Source organism: Chelonia mydas, chromosome 3, assembly GCF_015237465.2.
Source record: "Chelonia mydas isolate rCheMyd1 chromosome 3, rCheMyd1.pri.v2, whole genome shotgun sequence".
In the NCBI taxonomy this organism is placed as follows: domain Eukaryota; kingdom Metazoa; phylum Chordata; order Testudines; family Cheloniidae; genus Chelonia; species Chelonia mydas.
Window position 1 is genome coordinate 110,491,224 of NC_057851.1, and position 26,071 is coordinate 110,517,294.

Genomic DNA, 26,071 nt, shown 5'->3' on the forward strand with positions numbered 1-26,071 from the left:
TCTGCAGAGCATTTAAAAAATTTCCCTGTGAATATGATACTGAAGAGCCAATTCAAATAATATGTTGAAGTACAGCTGTGGCTGCTAACACAGATGACTTTTAGATGTGGCTGTTTAAGGTAGCTAATTATCTTGACACTTATGGATCGCAGCCTTCCCTGTGAGGCCAGGTCAGCGTTTCTGGTGCAGATTTAAAATTGCAGTGGCAGAAAGCTGAGAGATTTGAAATAATTTGAGCAAGTGTGTGCCATTGGAGGAGTGATAGGAATGATCATCTAAGTCAAAGTGAGGCTTTAATGGTATTCATAGTTTTGCTGTCACTAGTGAATGCTTGCACTGGGGAAGGGGTGGAAGCAATCAGAATAATCTGCTAAGTGTGGTCATAGGACATTTTCCAGCAATTTAAATGGATATCCCAAATAAAAAACATAGTAAGAGGACCAGAAAAGTGCCACTGTGGCTAAACAACAGTTAGAGGCAAAAAGGCATTATTTAAAAAGTGGAAGTTTAAACCTTATTGAGGAAAATAGAAAGGAGCATAAACTCTGGCAAGTGAAGTGTAAAAATATAATTAGGTAGGCCAAAAAAGAATTTGAAGAACAGCTAGCAAAGGACTCAAAAACTAACAGCAAAAAAATTTAAGTACATCAGAAGCAGAAAGCCTGCTAAACAACCAGTGGACGATCAAGATGCTAAAGGAGCACTCAAGGAAGATAAGGCCATTGTGGAGAAACTAAATGAATTCTTTGCATCAGTCTTCGCAGCTGAGGCTGTGCAGGAGTTTCCCAAACCTGAGCCATTCTTTTTTAGGTGACAGATCTGAGGAACTGTCCCAGATTGAGGTGTTGGTACAGGAGCTTTTGGAACAAATTGATAAATTAAACAGTAATAAACCACCAGGACCAGATGATATTCACCCAAGAGTTCTGAATGAACACAAATGTAAAATTGTAGAACTACTAACTATAGTCTGTAACCTATCATTTAAATCTGCTTCTGTACCAAATGACTAAAGGACAGCTAATGTGACGCCAATTTTAAAAAAAGACTCCAGAGGCGATCTCAGCAATTACAGGCCAATAAGCCTGACTTCAGTACCAGGCAAACTGGTTGAAACTATAGTAAAGAACAGAATTATCAGACACCTAGATGAACATGATTTGTTGGGGAAAAGTCAACATGGTTTTTGTAAAGGGAAATCATGCCTCACCAATCTCCTAGAATTCTTTGAGGGGGTTCAACAAGCATGTTGATCTAATGGATAAAGTGTACTTAGATTTTCAGAAAGCCTTTGCTTAAGAGCCTTTGGTGAGGGACCTTGTCAAAGTAATCTGTCATGGGATAACAGGGAAGGTCCTCTCATGGATTGGTAACTGGTTAAAAGATAGGAAACAAAGGGTAGGAATAAATGGTCAGTTTTCAGAATGGAGAAAAGTAAATAGTGGTGTCCCCCAGGGATCTGTACTGGGCCCAGTCCTATTCAACATATTCATAAATGATCTGGAAAAATCGGTGAATAGTGAGGTGGCAAAATGTGCAGATGATGCCAAACTATTCAAGATCGTTAAGCCCAAAGCAGACTGCGAAGAGTTACAAAGGGGATCTCACAAAACTGAGTGATGGGGCAACAAAATGGCAGATGAAGTTCCATGTTGATAAATGCAAAGTAATGCACATTGGAAAACATAATCCCAATTATACATACAAAATGGTGGGGTCTAAATTAGCTGTTACCACTCAAGAAAGAGATCTTGGAATCATTGTGGATAGTTCTCTGAAAACATCCACTCAATATGCAGCAGCAGTCAAAAAAGCGATCAGTGTTGGGAATCATTAGGAAAGGGATAGATAATAGGACAGAAAATATCATATTGCCTCTATATAAATCGATGGTACGTCCACATCTCAAATACTGCATGCAGATCTGGATATATCTAAAAAGATATACTGGAATTGGAAAAGGTATAGACAAGGGCAACAAAAATTATTAGGGATATGGAACAGCTTCCGTATGAGGAGAGACTAATAAGACTGGGACTTTTCAGCTTGGAAAACAGACTTCTAAGGGGGGATATGACAGGGGTCTATAAAATCATGACTAGTGTGGAGCAAGTAAATAAGGAAGTTTTATTTACTCCTTTACTGCTTCAGAGGGAATGAACAGAACCTGCACTGTTGGAAGACAGGAACCCTGGGCTAGATGGACCATTGGTCTGACCCAGTATGACTGTTCTTATATAGCAGGTGTATTCATTAACAACTACAGAATAAGCGAGAGCTGTTTTAAAATAGTGACATGTCTTCTACCAGTGTAAGTGAGTATATTACAGAGAAAATTCCTTTGTTTGAGAAGTCCTAGCTAAATAGTTTTGGTTTTTGAAAGGAGTGGATTGATTTAAACAATTTATAAAATTAACCCTTAGACTGATTCCTCTAGTCAAGCAAATAGGATATATTAACAAGGAGCAAACCTGTGAATTACTTACAACTGCATTTTCACTGTACTTTATATTAATTGTAATGAGCTGCTCTCACATGAATCCAGCATTTAGCTGTCTTATTCTGCCTGCTTGATGTGACCAACATATTTGTCAATATTGTTTTTAATCTTTGTATGGTATCCGGAAGCTGTGGCATTGGATGCCAGATAAATATGTAGATAAAATATACACATAAAAGAAGCAGCTGGTGCAGATGGCAGTTGCCCACTTGCTTGGCAGTATTAGTCACAGGAAGCATGTTATAACAATTCTCCAAAGGCTGCACTGGCTTTCCACTTGTTTTCAGCTAAATTCAAGATATTGACATATGATTTAAGTCTTGGCTATCTTCCTACATGCTGCTACAACACTTGAAGTCAGCTGAGGCATTCTTGCTAAATCTCTAGATATGAGCATGTTGGGGGCTGGAGGAGAGTGTTTGCAGTGAAGGGCCCTCAATTGTTGAATAAGACACTAAGACACTGAAGGCAAAATGTAGGGTCAGTCTGCTTTTTCCCACCTCAGGCCTTTGTCTGAAGAGGATGACTGTGAATTTGATATCTGGTTTTATTTTGTGGGTAAGAATCGTTTTAATGTTGACATTGATCAACACGTGTCATATTTTATGTGCTTGCCTTTTCGCAAAGGAGAATGTCTACATTGTTAGTTTGTTTTAAGCAGTTTTACCCATTGACCTGTGTCTTTTGTATCCTCTTCTTTAAAGATGTTCAGTCCCATCCTGTAAATGGATAACTGGGAGCTTCTCTAACATTCATATAATGTCTTGCAGAGCTGAATAAAAGCTGAATATGTCTTACAAGACAAAGGCATAAGACCTTGTCTTTTCTATGCAGTGTGTTTTGGTAATGTAGTTCCTACCCTCTATGCTAGTGGTTTTCAACCTTTCTTCATTTGCGGAACACTAAATAATTTCAAATGGTGGTGTGGACCCCTATGGAAATCTTAGACATAGTGTCCACAGACCAAGGTGTCCACAGACCACAGATTGAAAACGACTACTCCTTGCCATAGGTATTCCCATATTTTAGTCTGCAATCTGAGCAATCTATTCTAAGGCTAACTTTTTAAGTGGAATACCTCCACGTGCAAAAAATGCATAGGTGATTAGTTTGGTAAAAGTGCTACCAGTGAATTTGCGCTTAGTTCCCTGAGGCTTGGACTTCAAAAACTTGGTTTACTCAACATGTGAATCTGCACAAAACTCTCTTCTTACAAATTGACAGTTTATTCCATTTCCTAATTGCGGATCATTTACTGGATAACCTGAAGTTAGTTTCCATCTCCTTTTCATAGCCCTGTAGGGTCATTCTCACATGATTATGGAGGAGACCAATGGAAGGGTGAGATAAGAGCTTGTAGGAGATTTTTTTCTCCACAGATTTGAAGGGTGATGAAAGATAAACGGAGAAAATGTCAAACCCAGCAAGGGAGGCCCAGCAATCCTTAGAGGGAATCTGACATGACTCTTCCAGGTGTGGGAAGGTTTGAAGAAATAGGACTAGAAAATTGTGTGATGTCATTAAAGCAATCCTTGCTCCGTACATCAATTTGAGGAAGGTTCTTTTTTTCATAAAGTGAGGTTATGTGTTTTGCTGGGCCTTCTGGCAGGCAATAAAACAGCAATAAAGGCAAAGGTTATAAACAAATCCCTCCAGGCAGTGGGGGCCATGAGTGCTGACAAGAAACAAATACAATTATTAAGCCTGGTGCTCAGTCCTAATAAAGTTTGTTGGTTTCTGCACCGTATCATTATGTTGGCAACCTGGCCTGTCATCGGAGAGCTTCAAACCTTTCATTCTGGCTTCAGATGATTACAGTTGTTAATACGCAGTATGCGGCAGTAGATTTCAGTAACTGACTTGGGGTTAAAGTATCGTACTCTAAAGAGGTCATTAAAATTAGGGGGAAAATCATGACTGTAAACCTTTGATCTGCTTTCATCATTGACCCACTGAAGGTTTGCATCCTAATACCACGTCTACTTTCTGAATGAGTTTATGAAGCCTTAAAGATAGCACATATGATGTTATAAAGCTGATATAAATTAAGGGGATAATATTTCCTTAAGGTGCACTCTGTCTACTAATGCAAGTGCTGTCCTATACTTTGTGCCCGGCCTTTGTCAAAGCCGCTTTGTGAAGATTGCTCAAAATTAATCTCTTCCATTAGGCATAAAGAAAGCTGCCAGAAAAAGAGCTAGGTAGGTGATGAGTTGTGACAACTGCTCCTGATTGGCTCAGAACTGCATACATCCTATTTTTGTTGCCCTTTCACCTTTATCCCCCACCCTGACCCCAGCCTGCCTATTTGCTTCATCCACCTGTTATAACTTGTCCTGTTTAGACTGACAGCTCTTTCGAGCAGGGACTACCTACTGCTATATGTTTGTATAGCACTGACTTGGTTGGCCCCGGGGTACTACTGAAATATAAATGCTGCTGTTAATATAGCCCACAAGCTTTCCCCAGATGTCCTGTTCTGACCTATAACACGTGCGTGTCTGGCTTAAAAAAAAAAAAAAAGTTTGAGAATTTTCTTTCCTTTCTTCTCTCAAGTTTCTTTCAGACAAATGAAAAAAAAGAAAATAAGTGTGTTTTGTTTTTGTTTTTTGTTTGTTGAAAAATAAATGTCATCCCCCTAGTTAAAAAAAAAATCTGAATGATCTAATAAAGACACTTTTTGGACAGGATTTCTCTCTCCCCTTTCCTCTTCTGCTTTGTTGAACGTCACTTTAATAGTTGCAGAACTTGTGCCTGTGAGTCAAAAGACTTGTGCCTACAATCAAAAGACATTAGGATTTTGAAAGCAGTCCCAAGTCTCAGCAGTTCCCTGAAAGTGAGGTAGTATACCCTTCATTAACTCCATCATCTGCTTTAACAGGTGCACTGTGTTCACATTAATCTGCAAAAAGCAAAAATAGAACAATGAGTTCCTAACTTCTCTCTAAAGTAATTTGGGGGAAGGGAGAGGATGAAATGTAGCTATGAGGGAAATTTCTCAAAAGAGAATAGCAATTTTGAATCTGTAGTTTCACTGTATCAAAACATAGGCTAGTCAAACAGTGTCAGCAGCTAAAGCACCAACTCATGTGGAGCTGTTTTTTCTTTTCTTTTTCTTTTTTGTGTACAAAGCCTTTTTATTCCTTATTAAGAATTAGTGATGGACACAAGAGTGTGTGGGTATGTGAGATATATGTGGAGTATAACTAGATGAGATATGAAAAAAGTCACAAAACTGAGGTCATTCTCTGTACACTGGCTACAAGAAAATTTAAAAAGTGAAAGTATTTGTGGAATATTCCTCTTTTGGGAAAATGGAACACCAGGTAAGATAGCACTAATGGGCAGAAGAAACTTTTCCTTTATTCAGTAAAAAGTGTGTGTAGGTGTTTTTTTAAACATGTTCTGTCATGTAACACCAGAATTCTGTTGCAGTCCTCGGTGCTAAAAATAACATTAAACATTTTTAAAGGATGGGAATTATGCCTGAGATTTCCATATTATTCATTTTTACATGGTTGGTTTTACTGGTAGGGCAGGGAAGGTTAATTTACTACATTCATTCATTCATTCTTTACATTTTGTTGAAAAGAACCACGAGTTAAAACTATAGCTGGAAGAGTCCCTCCCAGCTCTATTTTGCATTTGCTTCTGGCTCTTTGACCTAGAGTGCTGTATCTAAGCTGCCCCACCAAACTTCTAAAATTGTCTACTCTTAGGCAGCTCCTGAGTAAAAACAAAAGGTCAGTTATAGGGTTTAGAAAGCCCCAGGGACTTTGTTCCGAGGACTTATTATGCAAACATACTTCAAGAACAGACTTGGACTATGAGGTCACAGGCTGGTAGAGGTGGTGGTGGGGTAGGGCTGTGCCTTGCAGAGCCTTTTTGAAGAATAAAGGCTATGCTGCTTGCTTGCTGCCTACCACTTGTGAAGCTGTCTTCGAGTAGTACAATTTTCGAACGGTACCAGTTAGAAATAAGATGCTGTTTTTAGATGGTGCTGGTGAATGATCCTTTTAATTGAGGAAACTGTTGGGGTTAGAATTCGTGTGAGGTAAGTGAAGGAGGGAATGCAGGTGACCCAGTGGTAGAACACAAAGGAGCAGGAATGATTGACCCTGATTTTTCTTACACCTATGATTGTGCTGAAGCCAGTGCAACTCCACTAGTGGGAAACAGGGATCAGTGAATGGAGACTCAGGTTCTGTAATTCAAAACCCTCCTTGAGAGGGCATCTAAATGCCAAGGGTCAAATTCATGCCTGATGTAAATCATTTGTCTTGGCGGGATTTACACTAAGGCTGAATCTGGTCCCGTATGTATGGTGTTGTCTTTTTTTTCCCTTTTTTTCCCCCCTTTTGTCTTTGGAATGCCATTATACTGTAAAGATTTTCATGATCTAGCTGACATCTCACAGGGTTCCTTCCTTTTAGTGCTGTGGAATGTTATGTGGCTTTTGGTACGGTGCCACACCACATTGTCTAACCCCAGGGTAAGGGACCTTTATTTATTTTCATTTCACATTTTCAGCTGTTTTCACTTTTCCTTTATTGTTTTCCTTCCTCCTGCAGAGTTTCTTTATAAATGTTGTAGTGATGTGCTGGGTTCCTTGCTTTATGACTTATGCTCTGCTAAACAGCTCTGTGGATTTGGTTGCCCTTATCTGAGGAGCCCTAATACTGTAACTGCACAATAATGAAAGGTGACACGTTGGGGAGTAGAGCCCTTATCAGAACCAGAGGAAGAGTTTGGCAGCTATTACCCTGCAAGAATTATACTGTCCTGACTGTTTTAAGTAATCTAGTTTATATGCCATTAAATAAACCATATTTCTAGACATGAAAATAAATCTTTGCTAGAGTATATGTCAATGTAACATTCAGTTTAGCAGTCCACATGGATGAGTTGTGTGCTTATGGATAAAAATATAGGAGTTCTATCCTGTACAAACTGGTGGTGAGTGCATTTTGTTCCTTTTAGGATTAAAAACAAATCCTCTTTACAGCTTTGAAACTATTGCATTTTCCAAGCCTCTAGTCATGGAATCACTATTAAATCCAGGTGTCTTACCAATATAACTCACTTAAAAAAAAATCCGAAAAACCACTGATTTAAAAAGAAAATGAATATGGAAGAACATCATTGACTTTATTGAGTAATTAACTGAGACAATTCATCTATCATGGGTCAAATGTGTATGTCTGTAGCTATAAAAAATGTACTCTGTCCAATGTAAGCAATATAATGTAGCATTCAGTCTTCAGTAATTTTCTTGGTTTGAGTGAACAGATAAGTATTGTTATCTTTGGTAATAGAATGACTGCTCACAGAAGAGCTACTGAGGGGATTACTGTAATAATAATGTGAAACTGATAGGAAGGAACTAATCTCTTGCACAATTAAAGATAGCTCCATTTACTGATCTAGAAAAGAACAGGAGTGTTTAAGGCCTCCTTCTAATTTATTTCACAGGACTACCTTGATTGTATCACTGACCAATCCAAGCTCTCTCTGGGGACAGAAGAACGATCAGCTCTGTTTGGAAACATACAAGATATCTACCATTTCAACAGGTAAGTTAATATTTGACAAAGTGAAAACAAGGGAGGATACTGTATTAACGGGGGAAAAAAAACAAATAAATACTTTTTCTTGGGTTGGTACAGCCAATGAATGTAAAATAAGAAATTGATATTTCTTTGATCTCAACAAGATTTGTTTCATGTTTCTGATTAGGTCATCTATGCCCATCCTGATAATTTTAGCTGCTGATTGTATAAGTAAAAATTTCCCTTCATTTTTTGGTGTATTTTCCTTTCTGCCTTTGGAGGGGAGGAAATCTTCTCTAGTCTCGACAGGTGTTGTCAGGTTGTGTAGGTCTTGCAACATCTGCAGGCATAGAACCACAATCTTGCCAGTTCTGACAGAACATTTAGAAGGAAATGCTGCAAACTGAAACTTGCTTCTGAATTTCCTGTCCCATATGCAGTTTCTTCCCACAAAGGAAAGAAATTTGGCCCTATAAAGATAACATTTTGCAAAGTACTAAAGTTTATTTCAAATGGCAAAACAATACATAAAAATAAATTTATATTTTTAAAATACCAATGTTTAAGAATTAGTTCTTTCTTTATTGCTTAGAACTATCTGCAAAGTCCCCCACCCCAAGCTAATTATGGTTTATATAACAAAAAAGTTTTAAAAACCTCTATCTCATGCTCCGGGTATTATTCACGAACATTTGAAAACACTATTGAATCTAGCAGTATAATTTTGCCTACGTACTCAAGGTCAACTGCCCCAAACAAAACAAACAAACAAACTTTATTGATCATATTGGTGTCCTACACTCCCTCAACTCCCTTGCCTATTGCTTATTTCTCCAGAAAGCCCAAAATAGTTGTTTTTCCTCATGCCCTGCAGGTCATCAGATTCAGACTCTCTCAAACCAAAATGCGGGAATGAATTCTAAAGTTGAGAGTTCATCACAAAGAATATCCGTGTCAACAGACCCCATCCCTATGGATTGCCAGACTAAAATGGTTCTGCTGATTATAACTGGAGCAGTATCAGATGGAGAGAGAGGTGGATTCTCAGGAAGGTCCATTAGGGCTTTATTGGAAAAAACCTATGCCTAGAACTCCTCCCAGAAACCCAAAGCAGATAATGCAGATCATGGAAAACTGGTGCAGTGTGCTCACAGTGAGGTACCCTGCACATTAAGTGGGCTGCTGCATCTTGCACCATCTTCAGTTTCTGAAAGGATTTAAGGTGTAACTTTATGGAAAGCATATGGAAGTAGCCTAAACATAAGATGATGGAGTCATAAAATCTCATGGTATTGAGATTATAACTTCTGGGTTAGACATAGGGAAAAATAATCTTGACCACTGCTGTCACCTAATCCTCCAACAGCAAGAACCCCAACTTCCCAATATGAGTAAGAAACAGCAGACAAATACTGTCAATTTAAAGGACCAATATAATCCTCACACTATGTTCAGGTTCCGTTCTGCAATCTACCAACATCACATTTGACTTATTTGGCATGACCTCCAGACAGTTAGTGCTTGACTTCCTCACCAGGTTGAGAATTCAGTCATCACCCCATACTCTGTGTGGGGCAAGGTTTACACTACAAACTTCTGCTGACATAGCTACGTAGGACAGGGGTAGGATGAGGTGTGATTTGTGACCAACAGAACTGTACTCGCAATAGCCCCTATTGTAGATGCAGTTTTTCTGGCAAAACTGTAAATACTGTTTAGTATATGTGCTGCTTAGTAGTATGTCGACTGTAGCAGGGGAATAGCAAAATTGCAAACAAAGATCTTAAGAAGTTAAAAAAAAAAAAAACAAAAAACTTTTCAAATCACTTTTGAGGAGAAATAGTTGTGCTACAATTTTAGAGAACCATCATGTGCTTTATACTTAGTTTTACTAGAACTTTGGAAGAAGTTTATCTTTAATGTCTTCCAAGGCCCCCAATTTAAAGTTCTATGTGGAAATTGTAGCTTTGAAGATTGACCATTTTCATTATAGATCCCAATATAGATTCAGGGATTTAATTCTCCTCTATAAAAATGTACTCGTGTCTGAAACTTGGCACGTAGCAGCTGGGACTTAAATGCGCTCTAGAGTCTGCTTGCTAACTTTATTTATTTTTACATTTGAAAAAAGTTGCATTTGGCAGTTATGAGTTAGCAGTTTCAAGTGCGTGCATGTGGTTTTATAGCTTCAAAGTGAGTTTGTTTTTCCAAACTTGTCTTTGGCCATTCATCTGGAATGTGGATTTTGATGCCTATGGGTATTCAGAGAAATAAAGATCGGTCACTTAATTTTAAAACGTGGTTATTCTACACGCATGGTAGGATTTATCTATGGTGATTTCATAAGGGTTTGTAATACTGGGATTTTGTGGTCTTTACTAAGACATGGTAGACTGTGATCTAGTTCAAGCTGCTTCTTGTAGCTGAACCACTGTTGAGTTTTAGACTGCACCAATTGTCAAGGTTGCTATTGTGATGCTAGTTCCAGTGCTTGCGTCATGGCCCCCTCTACTTCGAAAGCTCCCATTGCCATTTCTCAGAAGAGAGCACCTGAATATATTCCTTCTGTCTTGTTTCATATCATGGAGGAAGACCCCCACTCTCTTTTTCCAATGTGGCTTATGTTGTTTCACTCCTTACATAGGGAAGAAAAATCCTCTCCTAACCAGCTTCTGCTGTCTTGCTTCTCTGCCCCTCCTTCCCAGAGAAGTCCTTACAAATGCTTTTCAGTGTAAAAGATAATCTAAGACAAACTCCCCACCCCAATCAGGTACTTGTACTTAAAACCTGAAATGAAGTTCTGCATTGAAGTGCTGTTGAGTACTGCAGCTAACCTTTCCTAAGCGTAGTGGAAGGGGGTCAGCATGTGCTGAATCTGTGCTGGAATAAGGGAAAACTGCTGACCTGGATCCTGCATTATCGTGTATCTACCACGCTGCTGGCCTGGACCTGCCATTACCCTCCTATTCAATTATACAGATACTGCGGCAGGAGCAGTATCTCTAAATATATCATGTTAGATGATTCCTGCTCTGTTATCTTCATGCTGACATCATTTGGGTTGTTTTCAAGAGAAGCATTTTTTAGAAATAACTCCGGGTGCTACATTTAAGGAGAAAAGTAACTTTATATTAAAACAGAAGAAACATAAGAAAAGTATGTGTCCGCTAAGTAATTTTGGCCACAGGAACTTTATTGGGCTATATGTAGTTATGCTGGCGTTGTATTTCTCCCTTGATTTTTCTTTTTTACCGGTAGCCTGAAGTTTTCATTATAAACCTGTAAAAACACTTGAAAAATGAAAAATCAGTTTTAAAGTACTAATTACTTGCCTGCACTTGCTGTTTTTTCTTTTTTGTTCACCAAATGGTGCACTTTGTCTGTTGAGAAGACGAAGAATTTTTCAGTAATGCCACTGCAACTGGATTACCCCTCTCTTTTAGATATGCGCAGTACTCCATGGCCATTTAACTGTCCTGGGCTGGAGACTAAAAGGGCTCCCCCACATATACTCATCATTCCCCTCCCTGTTCCACTCCATCTCAGATCAGGAAGGGGGGGAAAGCCTTGTCCTCATCTTGCTTCTTTCTTTCTGTAGTACGTTGATTACAGATGATGAACAAAACGAAAGCATGCTTAACTTCATGTACAATCAGAAGATATGCAGCATGCAAGGTATTTTCAAAGACACAAATGGAAGTTTAATCCCATTGACTTTCCAGTAGGAGTTGAGTGTCTTACTACACTTTGTCTTTGAAAATCTTCCCCTAAGCTAGGCCGCTCACAGTATTTTGCCTTGAAACCAACAGTCAGTCCAATTAATCAAAGACTCCTCAAGGGGTTATGGTGAAAAAACTGACCAGCTAAAAGGAAAATATTGTATTGAAAACCTATCTGTGAATTCTGTTCCTCCCTCCCTCTCGATCACTGGATTTTAGTACTTGTTATTGTTATGATTGCCCATCCAGCCCATAGCAACGCTTGCTGTATTTCCCCGTTTGTCAACCAAACTGGACTATAATAGCGCACACCATTTTGATTCCTTTCAGTAATTTAGCTAGAACAATATTAGCTGCTTCAAAGTACTCATTCTGTACACTCATGAAGTCTGTGGCCAGTGAGCATAAGAGTGGCACAAATACTGAGGACTGTTGTTTTTCTGTTGTCTGTGAAAACCGTAACGTACATGGCAAACAAGGCTAAAAGAGCTGCTGCCTTCTCATGCCATTGGACTCCCACAGGTCACTTCAGCAAGTCAAGTGCCCAGCTGTAACTGTGATAGGTAGGACTTGGGAAGTATCCCTTTTCATAGTTTGTGAACCCTCTAGTTCCCTTTCGGGTGCAGTTTGCAAGATGGCATCTCTCTGCTGCCACATGGAAACTTGAGTTGCTGATTGGCAACAAGGGAGGCAAGAGGATTATTACAGGGGATTCAGTTATTCAGATTAGAACCCTGGGCAGTACTCCTCTATTTTATGTTACTCCCCCACACGCAGGCCCTTCTTACCAATACTGATGTTCTAGATGTTAATTTCCTAGAACCGACTGAAGCAGTGTAGAATCTTATAGGTAGTGACACTGGCACCTCTGAGAGAAATAATATAGCATTAGAGAATGCCGATATCGGTAGAACTGATAACATGAGTGTTAGAAACAAGGTGGGTGAGATAATATCTTTTACTGGATCAGCTTCTGTTGGTGGAAGGGAAAAGCTTTTGAGCTGCACAGAGCTCTTCCTCAGATCAGCTAATAATATGTAACAACTCATGAGTGTTTACATATTCTAATAACTCAAGAGAGGTTCTGCTATTGGACAACAGGAATTTCCTGGGGCTGTTCAGGACAGTTGGCATGATTTCCAAAACTCAATCGCAAAAAAGGAATCAGTCTTTAAAATAATAACTTGGCATTACTACAGCACCTTTCATTTGTGATTTCACAGTGCTTTACAGACATATAGTATGAGCAAGTTGTAGCATTATCCCCATATGCAATATGGGGAAACTGAGGCACAGAGGTTAAATTACTTGCCCAAAATTACATAGTGAGTTGGTGATGAAGCTGGGAAGAAAACCCAACTCTTTTGACTCATAGTCCGACTACTGGACACACAAACTTTCAAAAAGATCAGAGGGGCAAAATACAAGTCTGAACTCCTAGTTCTGTTACTACTTTTCTTGTTATCAAGTGGGAATTGATGTCCACTAGAAGAAGAAATCTTCCAGGTGCAAGCTTAGAATTCTCAGCACGCAAAACTGCAGTGGAAGAAGCCAACTCTCACCTGGGACAAAAATGGCACCTAAGGAAGGATTTCCTTAGGGGCAGTTGGGTCCTATAAGTAATTTGTTTGACAGGAAATTAGGCTTATTGTTCCTAATTTTGTCTAAGTGTGACTATCATTGCAGCTCAACAAAGTTGAAGACTGTAGAAAGCTCAGAGGTTTTCTTCCTCTGCTTGAATTTTCTTGCCTTCATTTTCTGTGTGTTTTACACTACAAAATCAGAATGATCAAACCATGTCTTGACTCGGCCCTCAAGAATGGAATCTTGGGCAACAGTGACCATACTCTCTCAGTGCCTTGCTCACAATATAAAAGAATTCATGCTTGGAGTGTCAGAAGTATTACTTCTCGGGGTTTTATTTTCTGCTGCATTTTCTTCCAGACATCCAGTGGTCCAATTTTTATCTTTATATCTTTCTTTCAAGGAAGAAGCTTCTTTCCTCCAGTTATTAAAGGTAGATAAGGGTTTTTTTTTACTCTGAAGTTATTACAGTTCTTTCTGTATATGCAATCCATTCCTGCTTCTCATCTGTGATTCTCAGAGTAGCTGAGATACCTCTCCTGATAGATTAGGAGAAGTTATTTCTTGCTTCCTAGAACATATGAAGTCAGGCAACGATTGTTACACAATAGGACATTTGCTTCACTGCATTTTACATTTCACTGTACATGAACATCACTATTGGTATTCAAATGTAACTGATGACCAGTTCCTTTGTGTGAGTAGAATAGAAGCACTACAGCCAGCATATTTCAAGTTTGTGGGAAGGGACTCTAGTCACAGAATTTGTTCATCTCTTCTTAGAAGACCACTATCCCATGATCATGTTGTGACTTGTGGTTTATAAATAATATATGCTGGAATGTCATTTCCAAGAGCCTATTTCCAAAACAAACTTACCGTAACCAGAGTTCCCATAATTAGGTAAGGGACAAGACCAGAGAATCCCATGAAGTCCACTAACAACTTTCTTGCCCATCTATTTAAAGTGAAAGGCCCTCCAGTGCAATGGAGATGGGGTCTAGTAGAAAATCCTGAGGGAGAGAAATCTGAATTCATTTGGGTAGCAGTATAAGTGCTGCTCTTTGACTATTTAATATAGTGTCAAAAATGAAACTCCCTGAATCAGGTGCATGTAATTCTAGACATACCTTTGTGTGTGACTATTTTATGCATGTGTTGAAATTGAACACAAGCAATTCTCCAGTCAGATGGCTAATTGGCAGACATGTGAGCAGATACCCATTTGTGTGCACGCAAATCAGTATTTTCATATGATTGTGTATGACTAAGTTTGCCTAATGAAGGGGAATAACATGAATAGCACAGAAGAAACTCAAATTACAGTTGTGTTTTTGCAGAAGGAAACAAGAAATGTGTAGGTATGAATGTTGATGTGGTTATAATTAATGCTTAAAAAGCGATGGCTGTTATGATGTGAGAGGAGACAAAGAAGCAGCATATATATGTGTGTGTGTGTGTGTGTGTGTATATATGTATATGTATAAAAATACTGTAAATATGTTAAATTTTTCTTCCTTTTTATTTGTTTTGTTAGTGAACTTTTGCAAGATTTGAAAAACTGTGAAAATGACCCTGTGGCTATTGCAGAATGTTTTGTTTCCAAGGTAAGTGATAAAAATCTTACTTCTGAAAAGAATCTTCATCAGAACACCTTGCCACTGTATGCAAAATTAAGATGAACCTATTAACTTCTGAATACCTAAACTTGATTTTTGGTGGTGATTTTAACAAGATAATCCTTGCAGAACAAAATAGAGGGGAAGAATCACTTTTCTGTCCATTGGGTTCCATGGGCACCATTTTTGGATCAAAGTTCATACTTTTTTCCCTTTTTTAAATGCTGGGTGATTGTATAATTGGCCAGCAACTGGGTAATGGTCAGATGGGTAAGCAGCCTTGGAAGCTTTTTGGAATGTGAAGTCTTAGCAAGCAAAATCCCAGGAAGTCCTAACTTCATCCAGATAATTGCAGACAATTACAAGCAAAAACGGAACTAAACAAAAACACAAGTAAAGGACAAATGCAAAGTACTCCACTTAGGAAGGAACAATCAGTTGCACACGTACAAAATGGGAAATGACTGCCTAGGAAGGGATCTGGGGGTCATAGACCTAAATGAGAGTCAAAAGTGTAACACTGTTCCCAAAAAAAAAGCAAACATCGTTCTGGGATGGATTAGCAAGAGCATTGTAAGACATGACACAAGAAGTAATTCTTTTGCTCTACTTCATGCTCATTAGGCCTCAGCTGGGATATTGTGTCAAGTTCTGGGCACCACATTTCAGGAAAGATGTGGACAAATTGGGGGAACTCCAGAGAAGAGCAACAAAAATTATTAAAGGCCTAGAAAACATGACCTATGAGGGAAGATTAAACAAACCCAATTTTTTCAGTTTGGAGAAAAAAGAATGAGGGGGGACATAAGTTTTTACAAGGAGGAAAAATTTTTCTCGTTAACCTCTGGGGATAGGATAAGAGGCAATGGATTTAAATTGCAGCAAGGGCAGTTTAGGTTGGACATTAGGAGAAACTTCTAACTGTCAGGATAGCTAAGCACTGGAATAAATTGCATAGGAAGGTTGTGGAATCGCCATCATTTGAGATTTGTGAGGGTAGGTTGGACAGACACCTGTCAGGGATGGCCCAGATAATGCTTGGTCCTGCCTTGAGTGCAGAGGACTGGACTAGAAGACCTATCAAGGTCCCTTCCAGTCCTACAATTCTATGGTTCTAAACCAAATTACCCCACCATTCGGTTTTTGTAGGGTTAGAATTCAGTACGGTAATCTCTGGTTATGTCTTAGTAGATTCCAGTAGTCAGTTCTAGGTCTCTAGAATCTTACAAGCCTATATCATGGAGATAAAACTGCCTCATTAAAGAATTGCATGTGCTGGATAGGTTCATTTGGGACTCTGGTGATCTGTTGATCCAAAATGTGCTACAAAGCAAGAACTTTGATCTGAAATAAACATGGAAAGGGACATTTATCGCATTAAACATCATGGGTTGGATCCTTAGGTGGTATAAATTGGCAAAGTGTCATTGCCTTCAGTAGAGCTATGCTGATTTACACAAGCTCTGGATCTGGCTCCATACATTTTAAAAAAAATTACTTCCCACTGTTTTCATATTTTGTTTACTTTTTGTATTTCATTAAGCTTTGGAAATGAAAGTAGACTATTCAGTTTAGCTGAGTTTTGGTTTTAGGAAGTCAGTTTCACTTTCAGGCTCTCAAACGCAATGTGATGCTACAGCATTTGAGGGCACAGGATGCAGGAGATTATTTGTTGTAAAAATCCTGTGTTTATTGGACTGATAATATTATATTCATGAAAATATGTATGTGGTGTTAGGGCTGACGTGTGTCTGCGTTTAATAAGCTTCATTTTGCAAAATATAATTTTGGTCCAAATTTGACCATACTCAGTCCCTTTGAACTTGAACTCACCATATGACTGTGCTAAATAAAATTTGCCACAAAACAATTTTGCTTTCATTGCATAATCATATATACAAAGGAAAATAGGCTCACAGTCACACAGTACTTGATCATTTGAATTTCACCTAGAAAACATTCAGCCTTTAAAAAAAAAAGTGCAAATGCATGATTTGATACAACTGCTTTGAGAACTGTGAACTTGTTAGCACATTTTCAGCAAAGACTAGTAATTGTGGATTTGAATCTTTATCTTAGTAAACAAAATACAGGCTGCCCATAGTAAATAAATATAGACTAAAACAGCAGCTTAGGTTTGTTGGCCTCAACACACCTTGGATAGTAAACTAGCTGATAATGTAAAAATCACTAACTGACAAAAGAAACATGCAAAGCTATGACACTACATAAATATTTAATAATAACTTACAATATTTAAATAAAAACCTGTTCATACCACCTTGTATTTTATTGCTAGAAGCTGTCAATGGTTTGGCAAGGGACAAAAGATCATTTTCTATATATTTTTAGCTATCTCACAGTTTGCCAATGGGTCATTTGTTCACAGGTCATAAATAGAATTTAAAAAATCCTGAAGGATTGAGACTAACAATATTTTAATACACTGTGGGCCAGATCCTCACCTGGTATGAAGTGGTGTAGTTCCATTGAAGCTAGTGGCACAATGCCAGCTTACACCAACTGTGGTTCCTGCTTGTATATCTAGAAGGAGAAGTATGTTAACTTCAGTACATTAGTTTTCTGAAACATTTTGGCTTTTGCTAATAACTGTAATCAGAGGCTGATAAAAGGCTTCCATTGCAAGCTTAACTATGGCTTAATTACAGGTTTCAGAGTAACAGCCGTGTTAGTCTGTATTTGCAAAAAGAAAAGGAGTACTTGTGGCACCTTAGAGACTAACCAATTTATTTGAGCATAAGCTTTCGTGAGCTACAGCTCATGTCATCGGAGTGCGTTTATATATTTTCTTGCCAGCTCCCACTCTCTCATTTTCATTGTAAGGATGCCAATGTAATTAGAAGACTGACTTCAGTATTCCACACATTTAAGTGAGGAGTTGTCAGGGAGTGTTTAATTCTGGCACTCTGCACTTCTCACTCAGCACCCGGAAATTTAGAACATACACTTCTGAAACACCACCAGCAACTTAATGGGGATGGGGAGACTTGCTTTTAATTTGCAAGATCATTAACAAAAGAGGAGAAGCAGGCAGTTGACTTTAGCATATCAGCACCACAAATGCTTACACTCTGACACTATCTTTTACCTTTTTTTCTTTTTCTTTTAAAGTGCTTTTTATGTATATATATATATAAAACCACACAGCAGCAAGAGTTGAGAGAGGATTGGAGAGGTTGTTTTTGCCTGATGTTAGGTGTAGGAGACATCCTATTCCAAATAAAATTTGACAGTATTCGCCTTGTGTGTTACTCTTGGGTGGAGCTAAGCATAAGCAAAGTATAGTTGAGGTGTACAGGTTGTTCTATTGCATCTGAAATCCTTGCTGAATTGACTGAGGTTTTTCTTACAGGTGGCACTGAGGTAGCCAAGGCTTGTTGATTAAGGAGGCTTCATAGTCCATGTAAGGAGCTTTTTTGGGTTGGTGAGGGAACACACACACTTCCTGGCAACTGTGGGCTCATACAAGGTGATTTCAGACTCCAAGCAGAGATGACTACTGTGACAAAGTTCCTCCTCTACCTTGGTGGGTCCTGCACTTATTGGCAGATAAGCTTGCCTCAGAGATTCATGGCAGCCCTCAGTATGGCCACTTCCATGGCTCAAATCTGCCGTTCACTCAGATAACCTCATCACTGGCCAGCATGGGGGAAAAGAGAAGAACCACCCCCGCAGTCTCTGCCGATCCACCATGTAGGTCGGGGAACAGCCCAGAGACCTCCCCTCTGGTGGAACCCACAGTCCAGGTCAACTCCTCCTGTGTCCGACCAGGAGTTGGGATGTTTGGGGGAACCCGGGCCCGCCTTCTACTCCAGGTTTCAGCCCAGGGCCCTGTGGATTGCAGCTGTCTAGTGCCTCCTGTAACTGCTACAACTCCCTGGGCTACTTCCCCATGGCCTCTTCCCAACACCACCTTTATCCTCACCACAGGACCTTCCTCCTGGTGTCTGATAACGCTTGTATTCCTCAGTCCTCCAGCAGCACGTCCTCTCACTCCCAGCTCCTCATGCACCTTTCCCAAACTGAAGTGAGGTCCTTTTTAAACCCAGGTGCCCTGATTAGCCTGCCTGCCCTAATTGATTCTAGCAGCTTTTTCTTAATTGGCTCCAGGTGTCCTAATTAGCCTGCCTGCCCTTAACTGGTTCCAGCAAGTTCCTGCTTGTTCTGGAACAGCCCCTGTCACCTTACCCAGGGAAAAGGGATCTCCTTAATCTGGGACTAATATATCTGCCTTTTATCACTCTTCTGTAGCCATCTGGCCAGATCCTGTCACATATCCCTGCACTCTGCTCAACAACACGAGGTTGGGCAACTTGGGACGTCAGGCAGTGTACCCGTGGCAAACCATCTGCATTGCCATGGTGGCTTCCAGCCCGGTGTTGTATGGTGAATTGAAAAGGTTGTAGGGACAAGAACCATCTGGTCACCCTTGCGTTCTTCTCTTTATTTCGCTGCATCCACTGGAGGTGCATGGTCAGTCACAAGGATAAATCGTCGTCACAGATGATAATAACATAGTGTTTCCATGGCCATTTCACAGCTAGGCACTCTCTCTCTCAACCACAGCATACTTCTGCTCTCTCGGGAGGAGTCTCCTGCTGAGGCAGAGGATCGGGTGTTCTTCGTCTCCGACCATCTGCGATAGGACAGCTCCCAATCCTACTTCAGATGCATCTGTCTGTAAAATGAATTTTGTTGAAATCTGGGGCTATAAGCACAGGGTTACTGCAGAGGGCTGTGTGTAGATCCACGCATGCTTTCTCTGCGGCATCTGTCCACTTCACCATGTCTGGACCACAGGCTTTTATCAGGTCTGTCAGGGGACTTGCTCTGGTGGCGAAATGGGGAATAAATCATCGGTAGTACCCCACCACACCCAGGAATGCCCGGACTTCCTTTTTCCAATTTGGACGGGGCCAATTTTGGATAGCCTCCAGTTTGTTTAGTTGGGGCTTGACCATGCCCCTTCCTACAATGTAGCCAAGGTATTTAGCCTTGGCTAGCCCTATAGCGCACTTGGCTGGATTAGCTGTAAGGCCAGCCTGTCTTAGGATGTCCAGGATTCCTTCCACCTTTTCCAAGTGGGTCTCCCAGTCGGTGGTATGGATAATTATGTCATCCATGTATGCAGCTGCAAACTGGTATAGGGCCGCAGGAGCTTGTCCATAAGACGCTGGAAGGTGGCAGGTGCCCCATGCAGTCCAAAAGGAAGAACAGTATATTGAAACAGACCCTCTGGTGTAGAGACTGCCATCTTTTCTTTTGCATCTCGGGCAAGGGGAATCTGCCAGTATCCCTTTGTTAAATCAAGGGTGGTCAAAAATCGGGCATTGCCCCGGCGGTCAACTAACTCATCAATGCAGGATATGGGGTATGCATCAAATTTGAATATCTTGTTCAGCAGGCGAAAGTCATTACAAAACCTAGTGGTGCCATCAGGTTTGGGCACCAACACAATCGGGCTCGACCATTGACTGTGGGATTCTTCAGTGACTCCTAGTTCCAACACCCTTTTTACCTCTGCCTTGATCGCCTCCCTTTTTGCCACTGGGACCCGGTAGGGCCTTAAAGTTACCTTTGTCCCAGGGTCTGTGATAATGTGGTGATATGCTTCGGTGGTCCGGCCTGGTTTGGTTGAAAACACATCCTGGTACCGGCTGATCATCTCAGTTCCTTCTTCTTCCTGTTCGGTGTCAGATCAGGGGATATCCTGATCTGCTCATGTAGGTTATTTCCCTGGATTGGGGCCTCTTGGGCCACCACACTGACCTCTCGCTGGTGCCAAGGTTTCAAGAGATTAATGTGATAAATCTGTTCTTGTTTCCAGCATCCTGGCTGCCGCACCTTGTAGGTTACTTCCCCCACGGGTTCAACCACCTCATGGGCCCCTGCCATTGGGCTAGAAGCTTGCTTTCTGCCATGGGTACCAACACCATCACCCGATCCCCTGGTTGGAACTGTCGGACTTTTGCCTGGCGATTGTAATGAGTTTGCTGAGCCTCCTGCGTCTTTTCTAAATGTTCCCGTACAATAGGGGTGACCTGGGCTATCCAGTCTCGCATCTGCAATATATGTTCAATTATATTTCTCCCGTCATTGGGTTCTTCTTCCCAGATCTCTTTGGCGATATCTAGTATGCCACAGGGATGATGCCCATATAATAACTCAAAGGGAGAAAACCCAGTTGAGGCCTGAGGTACCTCCCAGATGGCGAACATAAGGTAAGGTAGTAGGGTGTCCCAATCCTTCCCATCCCAACTTACCACCTTCCTTATCATAGGCTTGAAGTTTCGGTTAAACCTTTCTACCAGCCCATCGGTCTGTGGATGACAGACTGAAGTTCTCAGGGGTCCTTCATTAGCTTTGACATAAGTGGGGTTCCTTGGTCTGTTAATATCTCCTTTGGTAGCCCCACTTGGGTAAAGATCCCCACCAGCTCTTTGGCTATCATTTTAGAGGCCGCGTTCCACAGGGGGACGGCTTCTGGGTAGCAAGTAGCATAGTCCAAAACAACCACTATATATTGGTGGCCCTGAGTCGTCTTCTCAGAAGTCGTCTTGGAGAAGACGACTCAGGGCCACCAATATATAGTGGTTGTTTTGGACTATGCTACTCGCTACCCAGAAGCCGTCCCCCTGTGGAACGCGGCTTCTAAAATGATAGCCAAAGAGCTGGTGGGGATCTTTACCCAAGTGGGGCTACCAAAGGCCCACTAGGTCCATGGCTATTCGCTCTATGATGGGAAGGGGTACTAAGGGTGTCCTCAAGTGGGGACGGAGACTGTGCAGCTGACACTCTGGGCAGGACGCACAGTACCTCTGCACTTCTTCATGTACTCCGGGCCAGAAGAATCATCGTAGGACTCGTGCCAGGGTCTTCTCTACCCCCAAATGCACCCCAAAAAGATGACTATGGGCAAGATTTAATACAGTGTTCTGGTGTTTTTGAGGTACTAGACTCTGTACCTTCTGCCCCTGTACTTGTGCAACCCGGTACAAGAGATTCTTCATTATGAAGTAGGGTCCTGGTCCCTGGGTTTTCCCTTCCACGGGGACCCCATCTATTTCGGTCACTTCCTTCCTAATGTTGTCGTACCTTGGGTCTTCAGCCTGGTCCCGTCCAAAATTTCCTCTCCTGGGGCTAATCTGCCCAACATCTAAGGGGCCGGTCTCTGTTGCCTCTGCTGGTTCAGAGGTGTTAGGGTGGGAGTCAGACTCGGGTGCTTCTTCCTCCTGGGCGGCCTCCTTTTCAGCTGCTTGGGTCTGCCTACCTACGAGAGCGACCCTCTGGCTTTGGGTCAGTATTCGGATTCTCAAGGCCTTAGCTACCCTTCTTTCCCTTTTCATCTTTCTACCCTGTCTGGGAGTGGAGAACAAATCTGGGGATATTTCAGAGAAGGCTGGGGGTTGACAATCTACTGTGGATGCCTCACTAATTTCAGGGTTCCCCTCTTTCTCCAATCCCCCTACTGGGAGTAAGTTTCCAAATCCTGGGAAGTCCCTCCCTATGAGCACTGGGTATGGGAGTTTAGGGACGACACCTGCTGCTACCTCAGTAGTGTTCCCTTGGATCTCGATTTTTACTGGGATGATGGGGTAGTAACTAACTGTCCCATGGACACGTTATCCCCGTACGTTTAGCCTGCAGCAGCTGACTACACTTCACGAGCTTCCCAGAGATAAGTGTGATAGCACTTCCCGAATCAATCAGTGCCGTGGTCTCTACCCCATTTAGTTTCACTGGTCTGGGGTACATATGTGGGGTTAGTGAGACCCCACAAGGTGGATTAGGGAGCATGGGTCTGCCCAGTTCCCCAGGTTGCACTGCATAGGCTCCTCGGCATTGGGACACTGTGCAGCTATGTGTCCCCACTCCCCACAGGCGTAATATCTGTATGGGGCCCTAGGCATTTCCCAGTCTCTTGGTTTGGGCAGTCTAACATCATGATCCTCTTCCTCCTCCATGCTCTGACTCTTTGTGGCCTCTGGTGGGCCTTCAGCCCGTCTCTTTTTCTACCTGGGCCCTCCTGGTGGCCCAGTCTTCCAAACTCTAGGGCTTGGTGCTGCTAGTTTAATCCGGGGTGCCTCTTCCTTAACTGGTCGGATCAGCTCCCTCGCCGTCCTTCGCCTCTCTACCAGTGCGACAACCTTGTTGTAAGTGGAGGGTTCGTTCTGGCTTACCCAGGCGCGAAGGTCTGGCGGTAGTTCCCTCATGTATCGGTTGGTGACCAGAACCTCTAGCATTTCTTCCAGACTCCGGGACTCAGTTCACAACCACTTTCGTGCAAGATGGATGAGGTCATATAATTGGGACCATGGGGTTTTGTTTTCCTGATACCTCCACTCGTGATACCGGTGGGCCTGCACTGCAGTCGTTACCCCAGATCTGGCCAGGATCTCTGCTTTCAGCTGGGGGTAGTCTGCCGCAGCCTCTTCAAACAGATCATAGTAGGCCTTCTGGGCCTCCCCACACAGGAATGGGGTGAGGATGCCAGACCACTGATCTCGAGGCCAAACCTCCCGTAGGGCTGTCCTCTCAAAGGCTAGGAGGTATGCCTCTATGTCATCCTCCCATGTCACTTCCTACAGGCAATTGCTGGCCCGTCTGATCCGCGTCCCATCATGGCCACGGTTCATCTCTGTAAGGGCCTTCACTTGGTTTACCGGTTCCCGCAACATAGTACGGTCTTGAGCGGCCTGGTCCATCAACAAGCGATTGGTCTCGTGCTACAGCCGTACTGCCTCCTGTTGGGCAGCTGCCTGGACATGGGCAGCCTCCTCCTGGGCAGCTGTGGCTTGTATCAGTGCCTGCACTACGTCTTCCATTGTGGTTAAAAAAAAATAAACTCTCTCCTCTTTTTTTTTTTTTTTTTAAAACAACACCCTCCTTCGTCCACTGCGCTGTGCACACCAAATCCCACCCCTCACACCAGTTGTGACAAAGTTCCTCCTCTACCTTGGTGGGTCCTGCGCTTATTGGCAGATTTGCTTGCCTCAGAGATTCACAGCCATAGATAACCTCATCACTGGCGGCATGGGAAAAAGAGAAGAACAACCCCCGCAGTCTCTGCTGATCCACCATGTAGGTCGGGGAACAGCCCAGAGACCTCCCCTCTGGTGGAACCCACAGTCCAGGTCAACTCCTCCTGTGTCTGATCAGGAGTTGGGAGGTTTGGGGGGAACCCGGGCCCATCCTCTACTCCAGGTTCCAGCCCAGGGCCCTGTGGATTGCAGCTGTCTAGAGTGCCTCCTGTAACCGCTACAGCTCCCTGGACTACTTCCCCATGGCCTCCTCCCAACACCACCTTTCTCCCAGTGTCTGATAACACTTGTACTCCTTAGTCCTCCAGTAGCACATCCTCTCACTCCCAGCTCCGCAAACGCCTCTCCCTAACTGAAGTGAGGTCCTTTTTAAACACAGGTGCCCTGATTAGGCAGCCTGCCCTAATTGATTCTAGCAGCTCCTTCTTAATTGGCTCCAGGTGTCCTAATTAGCCTGCCTGCCTTAACTGGTTCCAGCAAGTTCCTGCTTGTTCTGGAACAGTCCCTGTCACCTTACCCAGGGAAAAGGGATCTCCTTAATCTGGGACTGATGTATCTGCCTTCTCCAGTGGAGGTGCTCAAGAGATGTCTGTTAGCCAACTGTTATTTGAACTGGACACCGTGGCAAGGTACTACTGACTTTTATTTCATACTTGCGTCTTTACTAACAATCCTGAGTGCAGCCAATGAAAAAAATGTAGTTTTGTTGGAATTGAGATCTTTTCAGTAAAATATTATTTTGACTGTTTTTGAGGCACATATATATGTAATATTTGTGTATCCAGAGGAATGTTTCGATAAGCAAATTGGTTTCTGTTTTTAAAAGAAAAAAACCAATGTTTAAGTTTCTGTATGCTTCCCCCCCCCCACCCCCCCATACCGCATGTATCGGGTGTTCTATACAATACTTAGCAGGAAATGTGTATTTAAAATTAAGACATTCTATGGGCTGTAGCTTTAAACAGTATCTTTAAACTTAGATTATGTAAGCTTGCATATGAGTTCTTATGTCTTGGAAAGTCACTTTCCTTAGTTTGGCAATAAAGCCTCAAACCTGACTTGAAAAAAAATCACTCTTCTGTAGCCATCTGGCCTGACCCTGTCATGCCACACTTTAAATCCAGTTTGGTGATTGCAGAGATAAATATAACAACTTTGGCTTGGTCAGACCTTTTCCTGCTGTTGCATAGGCCAGTGTTCATCTTAGCTTCCACACAAGGATACAATTGGGTTTCAGAACTCTGTAAGGGATATAGTCCAGTTAGTTAGCTGCTGTGTAGGTTCCCCAGTAGTGGGATTCCTCTGGTTTAAAATATTCACAGAAACACATTATTTCATTACTTTGCTGGCTTCCTAACTATTTCTGTGTGCAATGCAAAGTGTTAAGTTTAGTCTTTGTGGTTTGGGCTCTGGGTTGTGGGGGGGAGGGGGTGTGTGGGATGGTTATGTCTTCACTGCAAAGTTAGCCTGGGCTGTAGCCCAGGTGCCTCCCTTCCATCCACACAGAAAAACATCTAACCCGATCTTGAGGGTGCTTTAAGCCCAAGCTAACAGGCATGGCTCAGGGTACATGATTTAACTTGGGTTTCACTTCAGCCCGGGCTGGCAACCTACTTGTTTTGCAGCAAGAACACAGGCTAATCAAACCTGGGTGCAGTTATTCCTCCAGTCCTATCCCACAGTTCTATATGGGCTGTATTTTCTTGTCTAACTGCTCCCTTCATTTGTACTGCATTTTAACCCCACGTTTGTCTGCTCCAGTTTTGCTTCACTTTCACAACATTTGCACATAGATACTGTCCAAGAAATCCCTCTGCCATGCTGTCAAAACCTGGCCAAAACCTGGCATCCCCTTCTGGTAAAGCTGTGGCGTGACACCAGTAAGATCTGAAGAAGAGCTCCGTGGTAGTTGAAAAGCTTGTCTTTCTCACCAACAGAAGTTAATATAATAAAAGATATCACCTCACTCACCTTGTCTATCAGTAAGAAATACATTGGGGAAATGTATCCCAAATGACATTTTTGTTTAGTGGGCAGA

General features: G+C 41.9%; 1 protein-coding gene across 9 annotated transcripts in view; it reads left to right on the forward strand.

The window, feature by feature from the left end:
- PLEKHG1 (pleckstrin homology and RhoGEF domain containing G1) overlaps positions 1–26,071 on the forward strand; it is a 215,788-nt gene that overhangs the window by 153,690 nt on the left and 36,027 nt on the right. For 8 of the 9 annotated variants that reach the window (XM_043543149.1, XM_037894979.2, XM_037894978.2 and 5 more), the window contains 2 exons: positions 7,973–8,073; positions 14,890–14,959. In XM_043543149.1, coding sequence (XP_043399084.1) covers positions 7,973–8,073; positions 14,890–14,959 — 171 coding nt within the window. Of the gene's footprint in view, positions 1–7,972; positions 8,074–14,889; positions 14,960–24,225; positions 24,663–26,071 lie in introns of those variants that run through there. The other variant, XM_037894983.2, reaches the window with a different exon arrangement.